The sequence below is a fragment of the Oncorhynchus gorbuscha genome, linkage group LG03 (genome assembly GCF_021184085.1).
Source record: "Oncorhynchus gorbuscha isolate QuinsamMale2020 ecotype Even-year linkage group LG03, OgorEven_v1.0, whole genome shotgun sequence".
NCBI lineage: Eukaryota > Metazoa > Chordata > Actinopteri > Salmoniformes > Salmonidae > Oncorhynchus > Oncorhynchus gorbuscha.
The window spans coordinates 102,070,892-102,080,825 of record NC_060175.1 but is presented as its reverse complement, the minus strand read 5'-3'; the positions used below and the strand labels follow the sequence as shown (position 1 = coordinate 102,080,825).

At 51.2% G+C, this 9,934-nt stretch overlaps 1 protein-coding gene across 1 annotated transcript in view; it reads left to right on the top strand.

Annotated features, from left to right (window-relative positions):
• Positions 1-7,368, top strand: part of LOC124032392 (E3 ubiquitin-protein ligase UBR4-like) — a 163,849-nt gene extending 156,481 nt beyond the window's left edge. The window contains 4 exon segments of the mRNA XM_046344766.1: positions 1-197; positions 451-541; positions 734-896; positions 5,932-7,368. The exon segment at positions 1-197 is cut by the window's left edge and continues 28 nt beyond it. Of these exon segments, the coding sequence (XP_046200722.1) occupies positions 1-197; positions 451-541; positions 734-896; positions 5,932-5,996 (516 nt within the window). The 3' untranslated portion in view covers positions 5,997-7,368.
• The last annotated feature ends 2,566 nt before the right edge of the window (positions 7,369-9,934 follow it).

Here is a 9,934-nt window from a genome sequence, read left to right as displayed (position 1 = left end):
AACCTGCAGTGTTTCCTGGAGCAGCCGTGTGAGAAGTGGGTGGAGAGCAGCTATGATGTGGACGGCCCCCACTACTACACAGTGTTGGCCATGCACATCCTGTCTCCCGAACGCTGGAGGAGCACACGACTCACCTTCCTACGCAGGCTCCTCGTCTCCGTGCACGCACGCAAGGTCTCCGCCGTCTTCACCAACAAGTAAGTTCCTGTTCCAGAACTTTCCATTTATATATTCAATTCATCACTTCTTTTTTTTTTAATCCGCTTGCAGTTCAATGAGTGCGTGTGTTTTTACAACGGGTTTTGTGATCCCTGGCGAGAATTAAAACCACATCCTATTTTTAATCCGTTGTGAGTTTATACTGTGTTGATAAAATATAGTTCTCTTCGGGGGGTTTAGCTGCAGTGTTTCGGTCTGTGATATATTTCCGATCTTTCCTCTTCTCTCCAGACTCCCAGATAAACAGTCTAAGGAATATGCAGTGTATCGGTCTCCTCTTCTCTTCTGGGGTCTCGTGGAACTCATCTATGACATGTTCAGGGTAGGAGGGACTTATCCTGACAACAAAACTATTTTTTTTTTTACATTTATCTCAGTCATCTTAGTGTAAAAATAGATGTTGTAACACAACCGTTTGTGTCAAATGTTTTTTTTGTACGTTAAGACGTACAAAACATGGATGTGATTTTAGTTCACTCAGACCTCTCTCTCCACCTCCTTTCTCCCTCTGTAGAAAGTACCCACGAGCAACACGGAGGGAGGCTGGTCCTTCTCGCTGGCAGAGTACGTGCGGCACAATGACATGCCCATCTACGAGGCCTCGGAGCGGGTGCTCAAGTCCTACCAGGAAGAGCTGATGCCCGCCGAATCCTTCTCCGAGTTCCTGGATGTCGTTGGTCAGTGTTGCCAGACTCATAGCGGAGTACTCATGCAGTCCACTGAGATAGCGGAGTCCACTGAGATAGCGGAGTCCACTGAGATAGCGGAGTCCACTGAGATAGCGGAGTCCACTGAGGTAGCGGAGTCCACTGAGGTAGCGGAGTCCACTGAGGTAGCGGAGTCCACTGAGGTAGCGGAGTCCACTGAGGTAGCGGAGTCCACTGAGGTAGCGGAGTCCACTGAGGTAGCGGAGTCCACTGAGGTAGCGGAGTCCACTGAGGTAGCGGAGTCCACTGAGGTAGCGGAGTCCACTGAGGTAGCGGAGTCCACTGAGGTAGCGGAGTCCACTGAGGTAGCGGAGTCCACTGAGGTAGCGGAGTCCACTGAGGTAGCGGAGTCCACTGAGGTAGCGGAGTCCACTGAGGTAGCGGAGTCCACTGAGGTAGCGGAGTCCACTGAGGTAGCGGAGTCCACTGAGGTAGCGGAGTCCACTGAGGTAGCGGAGTCCACTGAGGTAGCGGAGTCCACTGAGGTAGCGGAGTCCACTGAGGTAGCGGAGTCCACTGAGGTAGCGGAGTCCACTGAGGTAGCGGAGTCCACTGAGGTAGCGGAGTCCACTGAGGTAGCGGAGTCCACTGAGGTAGCGGAGTCCACTGAGGTAGCGGAGTCCACTGAGGTAGCGGAGTCCACTGAGGTAGCGGAGTCCACTGAGGTAGCGGAGTCCGGAGTCCACTGAGGTAGCGGAGTCCACTGAGGTAGCGGAGTCCACTGAGGTAGCGGAGTCCACTGAGGTAGCGGAGTCCACTGAGGTAGCGGAGTCCACTGAGGTAGCGGAGTCCACTGAGGTAGCGGAGTCCACTGAGGTAGCGGAGTCCACTGAGTCCACTGAGGTAGCGGAGTCCACTGAGGTAGCGGAGTCCACTGAGGTAGCGGAGTCCACTGAGGTAGCGGAGTCCACTGAGGTAGCGGAGTCCACTGAGGTAGCGGAGTCCACTGAGGTAGCGGAGTCCACTGAGGTAGCGGAGTCCACTGAGGTAGCGGAGTCCACTGGAGGTAGCGGAGTCCACGGAGTCCACTGAGGTAGCGGAGTCCACTGAGGTAGCGGAGTCCACTGAGGTAGCGGAGTCCACTGAGGTAGCGGAGTCCACTGAGGTAGCGGAGTCCACTGAGGTAGCGGAGTCCACTGAGGTAGCGGAGTCCACTGAGGTAGCGGAGTCCACTGAGGTAGCGGAGTCCACTGAGGTAGCGGAGTCCACTGAGGTAGCGGAGTCCACTGAGGTAGCGGAGTCCACTGAGGTAGCGGAGTCCACTGAGGTAGCGGAGTCCACTGAGGTAGCGGAGTCCACTGAGGTAGCGGAGTCCACTGAGGGTAGCGGAGTCCACTGAGGTAGCGGAGTCCACTGAGGTAGCGGAGTCCACTGAGGTAGCGGAGTCCACTGAGGTAGCGGAGTCCACTGAGGTAGCGGAGTCCACTGAGGTAGCGGAGTCCACTGAGGTAGCGGAGTCCACTGAGGTAGCGGAGTCCACTGAGGTAGCGGAGTCCACTGAGGTAGCGGAGTCCACTGAGGTAGCGGAGTCCACTGAGGTAGCGGAGTCCACTGAGGTAGCGGAGTCCACTGAGGTAGCGGAGTCCACTGAGGTAGCGGAGTCCACTGAGGTAGCGGAGTCCACTGAGGTAGCGGAGTCCACTGAGGTAGCGGAGTCCACTGAGGTAGCGGAGTCCACTGAGGTAGCGGAGTCCACTGAGGTAGCGGAGTCCACTGAGGTAGCGGAGTCCACTGAGGTCCACTGAGGTAGCGGAGTCCACTGAGCGGAGTCCACTGAGGTAGCGGAGTCCACTGAGGTAGCGGAGCGGAGTCCACTGAGGTAGCGGAGTCCACTGAGGTAGCGGAGTCCACTGAGGTAGCGGAGTCCACTGAGGTAGCGGAGTCCACTGAGGTAGCGGAGTCCACTGAGGTAGCCACTGAGGTGAGCGGAGTCCACTGAGGTAGCGGAGTCCACTGAGGTAGCGGAGTCCACTGAGGTAGCGGAGTCCACTGAGGTAGCGGAGTCCACTGAGGTAGCGGAGTCCACTGAGGTAGCGGAGTCCACTGAGGTAGCGGAGTCCACTGAGGTAGCGGAGTCCACTGAGGTAGCGGAGTCCACTGAGGTAGCGGAGTCCACTGAGGTAGCGGAGTCCACTGAGTAGCGGAGTCCACTGAGGTAGCGGAGTCCACTGAGGTAGCGGAGTCCACTGAGGTAGCGGAGGAGTCCACTGAGGTAGCGGAGTCCACTGAGGAGCGGAGTCCACTGAGGTAGCGGAGTCCCACTTGGAGTCCACTGAGGTAGCGGAGTCCACTGAGTCCACTGAGGTAGCGGAGTCCACTGAGTCCACTGAGGTAGCGGAGTCCACTGAGTCCACTGAGGTAGCGGAGTCCACTGAGGTAGCGGAGTCCACTGAGGTAGCGGAGTCCACTTGCAGTCCACTGAGGTAGCGGAGTCCACTGAGGTAGCGAGGGAGTCCACTGAGGTAGCGGAGTCCACTGAGGTAGCGGAGTCCACTGAGGTAGCGGAGTCCACTGAGCAGTCCACTGAGGTAGCGGAGTCCACTGAGGTAGCGGAGTCCACTGAGGTAGCGGAGTCCACTGAGGTAGCGGAGTCCACTGAGGTAGCGGAGTCCACTGCAGTCCACTGAGGTAGCGGAGTCCACACGGAGTCCACTGAGGTAGCGGAGTCCACTGAGGTAGCGGAGTCCACTGAGCGGAGTCCACTGAGGTAGCGGAGTCCACTGAGGTGCGGAGTCCACTGAGGTAGCGGAGTCCACTGAGGTAGCGGAGTCCACGCGGAGTCCACTGAGGTAGCGGAGTCCACTGAGGTAGCGGAGTCCACTGAGGTAGCGGAGTCCACTGAGGTAGCGGAGTCCACTGAGGTAGCGGAGTCCACTGAGGTAGCGGAGTCCACTGAGGTAGCGGAGTCCACTGAGGTAGCGGAGGAGTCCACTGAGGTAGCGGAGTCCACTGAGGTAGCGGAGTCCACTGAGGCGGAGTCCCTAGCTGGAGTCCACTGAGGTAGCGGAGTCCACTGAGGTAGCGGAGTCCACTGAGCCCCACGATGGGGGCGGAGTCCACTGAGGTAGCGGAGTCCACTGAGGTCACACACACACACACACACACACACACACACACACACACACACACACACACACACACACACACACACAACACTAGCGGAGTCCACTGAGGTAGCGGAGTCCACTGAGGTAGCGGAGTCACAGCGGAGTCCACTGAGGTAGCGGAGTCCACTGAGGTAGCGGAGTCCACTGAGGTAGCGGAGTCCACTGAGGTAGCGGAGTCCACTGAGGTAGCGGAGTCCACTGAGGTAGCGGAGTCCACTGAGGTAGCGGAGTCCACTGTCTCTTGAGGAGTCCACTGAGGTAGCGGAGTCCACTGAGTCAGGAGTCCACTGAGGTAGCGGAGTCCACTGAGGTAGCGGAGTCCACTCCGGAGTCCACTGAGGTAGCGGAGTCCACTGAGGTAGCGGAGTCCACTGAGGTAGCGGAGTCCACTGAGGTAGCGGAGTCCACTGAGGTAGCGGAGTCCACTGAGGTAGCGGAGTTTAAGGAGTCCACTGAGGTAGCGGAGTCCACTGAGGCAGCGGAGTCCACTGAGGTAGCGGAGTCCACTGAGGTAGCGGAGTCCACTGAGGTAGCGGAGTCCACTGAGGTAGCGGAGTCCACTGAGGTAGCGGAGTCCACTGAGGTAGCGGAGTCCACTGAGGTAGCGGAGTCCACTGAGGTAGCGGAGTCCACTGAGGTAGCGGAGTCCACTGAGGTAGCGGAGTCCACTGAGGTAGCGGAGTCCACTGAGGTAGCGGAGTCCACTGAGGTAGCGGAGTCCACTGAGGTAGCGGAGTCCACTGAGGTAGCGGAGTCCACTGAGGTAGCGGAGTCCACTGAGGTAGCGGAGTCCACTGAGGTAGCGGAGTCCACTGAGGTAGCGGAGTCCACTGAGGTAGCGGAGTCCACTGAGGTAGCGGAGTCCACTGAGGTAGCGGAGTCCACTGAGGTAGCGGAGTCCACTGAGGTAGCGGAGTCCACTGAGGTAGCGGAGTCCACTGAGGTAGCGGAGTCCACTGAGGTAGCGGAGTCCACTGAGGTAGCGGAGTCCACTGAGGTAGCGGAGTCCACTGAGGTAGCGGAGTCCACTGAGGTAGCGGAGTCCACTGAGGTAGCGGAGTCCACTGAGGTAGCGGAGTCCACTGAGGTAGTCCGGAGTCCACTTGCAGTCCACTGAGGTAGCGGAGTCCACTTGCAGTCCACTGAGGTAGCGGAGTCCACTGAGTTAGCGGAGTCCACTGAGGTAGCGGAGTCCACTGAGGTAGCGGAGTCCACTTGCAGTCCACTGAGGTAGCGGAGTCCACTTGCAGTCCACTGAGGTAGCGGAGTCCACTTGCAGTCCACTGAGGTAGCGGAGTCCACTTGCAGTCCACTGAGGTAGCGGAGTCCACTTGCAGTCCACTGAGGTAGCGGAGTCCACTTGCAGTCCACTGAGGTAGCGGAGTCCACTTGCAGTCCACTGAGGTAGCGGAGTCCACTGAGGTAGCGGAGTCCACTTGCAGTCCACTGAGGTAGCGGAGTCCACATGCAGTCCACTGAGGTAGCGGAGTCCACATGCAGTCCACTGAGGTAGCGGAGTCCACATGCAGTCCACTGAGGTAGCGGAGTCCACATGCAGTCCACTGAGGTAGCGGAGTCCACATGCAGTCCACTGAGGTAGCGGAGTCCACTGAGGTAGCGGAGTCCACTGCAGTCCACTGAGGTAGCGGACATGCAGCTCCACTTGAGTCCACTGAGATAGCGGAGTCCACGTCCATGAGGTAGCGGAGTCCATGAGGTAGCGGAGTCCACTGAGGTAGTTTTTGGTTCTTTTTTGGTTCATGGTTTTCTGCTCTTGCGGGGTTTATTGTGTTCATTTTAAATGTGAATAGTTTTATCACCTCGAAATGACCTAAACAAGAAACTGATTGTACACGATTGTGTGTTAGACTCAAGACTCTGTTTTGATTTGTTTCCAGGGCTCCTCTCTGACATTCCGGACCCAGACCTCTTCCTGCAAGACCTGTTGAACTCTGTTCCCTGATGGTAGTCAGTACCACCCTGCCCCCGAGACAAGAGCCCCACGATGGGGGACGACGAGGGCCCACACATTGGTCCTGCTAACGACACCTCCATGGGACAACTCTCAACCGGAAAACCCTCGCTCCCCAACTTCTCCCTAGCTTTCTGTCACACACACACACACACACACACACACACACACACACACACACACACACACACACACACACACACACACACACACACACGTATACCGTAACAGAGACACACACACACGCATACTGTAACAGACACACACACACCTGTTTCCTAGTCTCCACCAGAGGTTTGATCCTCTGCATCATATTCCAACTGTCTCTTGAAGCAGATCTTGTATGTGCTGTCTGAGTCAGGAGTCAGTTGGTGCATTTATGACCATGTTGCTGTAACATTTAATACACACAGTAAACAAACCCCATGCTTCTCTCAAATATTACCCACAAAAAAAATGTCTGGGTTGCAAATCTTCAAGTAACTAAAAAAAAAAATGTTTAAAAAAACTTCTTTAAAAAAAAACAACAACATTGTTTTGAGATTCGATCGCAGTGTATTAAGACCTGTGTTTTTCTTTGTTTTGTTTTTAAGAAGTTTAAGATGAGCTCTTTTTGTTTTCGTTTGTCATGACAATTTATTTGGTGTTTTCAAAAACGGAGGCAGGAAGGAAAGCTTCACAGTAGGATCTTGAATTAAAATAAACTGACCGTGTTGTCAGATACTATTCTCCTGACTTACCCTGGGTGCCAGATCTCTCTGTGCTGACAGTAGATCTGGAAGGAAAATGTACTCATGTAGGGTTGGTTTCTCTTCTCCGGTGACAAGAATCAGATAAAATTAGAAAAGAACAACAACTGAAATCGATCTGTTTGAGCCCTCCCTCCATCCCTCCCCGGTAACTCGAGTTCTAATAATCCTGATTGGTTATTCATGCTCCAATGAAACGTCACCATTTTACGACATTGTCCCAAAATGAATAATAACTAACAATAAAAAACGGGGCCTTTGCATTCGAAACACTTCTCTCTCATTATGGTGTTATGTTTTCTGGTTGATTTATTTTTTGTTGTTGTTGTTTCTGGTAAAGCAAAGGTGTCGCTGAGTTCTTCAAACCTTGATGATTTAAATGGATTAATTACATCTCTTTAATATATAGACGCCCGCGTCCATCGCGACACGTGAAAACGGAGTCTTCAGAGCTGATGGTGTGGAGTTTAAACATTTTAAAATAGCCCAATTTATAGTGTTACTTTCTCTCGTCGGCCTATTACCGCTGCTACAATGTTCAACTGTTGCTGAATGTCTGCTTTTTGGGGGGGTTAGCAATGATTAATAAAGTCGTGATAGTAATTCCACATCCATCGCTCTGTGTCTCGTCTGGTTTATTATTAACATTTAAGCAGACGCTCTTATCCAGAGCGACTTACCTTTATTTATTGTTGCATAAATACATTTGACGTGTATTTACCGGAGTGCTGTCCGATTTCGATTATTTACGAAGATCCAGCACCTGATTTAAAAATTTAAAAAATGTAACATTAATTTAAAAAGGTAAGTCAGTTAAGAACAAATTCTTATTCACAGTGACCGCCTGGGCACAGTGACCGCCTGGGCACAGTGACCGCCTGGGCACAGTGACCGCCTGGGCACAGTGACCGCCTGGGCACAGTGACCGCCTGGGCACAGTGACCGCCTGGGCACAGTGACCGCCTGGGCACAGTGACCGCCTGGGCACAGTGGGTTAAACTGCCTTGTTCAGGGGCAGAACGATTTAAATTTATACAAGGTGGAGGCGAGCAAGTTTTGATATAATTATTATAATATTTGGCATGGATTTTTGTTGTCATTAAACACACTTTCTTAATCCTATATGGACTTTTGTAGCACTCTTCAAATTAGGTCTCTATTCAATCACTATCGTGGAAGTACCACTTTACAGCGTGATTTGAAATGTAAAGAGCCTTATAATGCTCAAACGTCACTTCCGGTCTTCACCGAGGGGTCGGTATGAAATAATGCTGCGTTCAGAACAGCTTGGAACTCGGAAAACAGCGAGGTCTGACTAGGAATAATCATCCAAATCGGGAACTGTCTTTTTTCTCGAGCTCAGACTTTCCGATTTGAAGATCACTGACGCCATGAAAGCACCATAACACTCCCTTCTAGATGTGCTGTGTGGTACCACCAATCTACAGTGTGTAGATAAGCTAAAAACTGCTTCTCCAATAGAAATCCCCGATCACATGGCGACGTTGGCTAGTTTAAAAATGCACTATTATGCATTTCCTGGATGATATAGTTTGAATAGTTCGCTTAATTTCAGCTTCTGACATGACAAGCAAATATACTGTGTAGAGAATCATAACCACAAATATTGTATTTTCAGCTGGTGTACACAAGTAAAAGACGCAGAAATTAAATTTAAGAACGGGAAGCGGTGCACATAGAACATAACTACCGCTTCTTAGACGTGATTTCAGATCTATAACAATCATCTCTATGTGAATTTAGTTTCGGTCACCCAAAAAGGTGACATATTGTGTTGGGGGCAGGTAACGTTCTCCTTTGCATCCGCCAAACCTAGATTTATCCGTCGAACTGCCAGATGGTGACGCTTGAGTCATCGCTATAGAGTCCAATAGCGAAGAGCGTTACACCACTCCAACCGACGCTTGGCATTGCGCATGTTGATTTTAGGCAAGCCGCACACAAGCTACTAGCCGCTTGTGTGCGGCTACTCGGCCAATGGAAACCCATTTCATGACGCTCCCGGCAAACAGTTCTTTGGCATCCTATAACGGTGCCAAGTTGAAAGTTACTGAGCTCTTCAGACAATGTTTGTCTATGGAGATTGCATGGCAGTGTGCTCGATTTAATACACCTGTCAGCAACGGGTGTGGCTGAAATAGCCCGAATCCACAAATTTGAAGGGGTGTCCACATACTTCTGACCAAAATGCAGCAAGTACACCGGACCCACACTTCTGAAGAAGACATACCGAGTTGGGTGATTTTCACTAAAGTTTCTGGACAAATCTTTAAAATGGTACGAACTTCTAATAAGTGTAAATATAATAACGGATGTCTATGTAGCAATATTTTACACCTACCATATAAATGCTACCTGAGGTAGCTATATACTATTACCACACGGCCTTAACTTGCAGCCGATTCGGGATTTCAAGCGGGACTAATTAAGAAGCTGCCTTATTTCAGCAGGCTTTATTGGTAGTATGATACTAAGTCCCGTTAAAAATAAATGCTTACTTGAAGGTTGCTTCTCGACAATTAGAAATAATGGAAGATAAAGTAAATGTCTCAATAGAATAAACATTTTAGCATCAGTATTAATACAGGAATGTACAATTTATAGTGTAATATTTTCACATGTTTTATGGAAGGGGGGGGGTAGTGGGGCAACTGTTTAAATAGTAAATAAGAGTCAGACAGCAGCAAATTAAAAACTACAAGATTGATGGAAGGAAATAGTATGTTAAATGTCCATGTGGTTTTGCCAGTTTCAAACCCAGTGGCCTTTCATTTATTCACCTTTATTTAACTAGGTAGGCCAGTTGAGAACACCTTTATTTAACCAGGTAGGCTAGTTGAGAACACCTTTATTTAACCAGGTAGGCCAGTTGAGAACACCTTTATTTAACCAGGTAGGCTAGTTGAGAACACCTTTATTTAACCAGGTAGGCTAGTTGAGAACACCTTTATTTAACCAGGTAGGCCAGTTGAGAACACCTTTATTTAACCAGGTAGGCTAGTTGAGAACACCTTTATTTAACCAGGTAGGCTAGTTGAGAACACCTTTATTTAACCAGGTAGGCTAGTTGAGAACACCTTTATTTAACCAGGTAGGCTAGTTGAGAACACCTTTATTTAACCAGGTAGGCTAGTTGAGAACACCTTTATTTAACCAGGT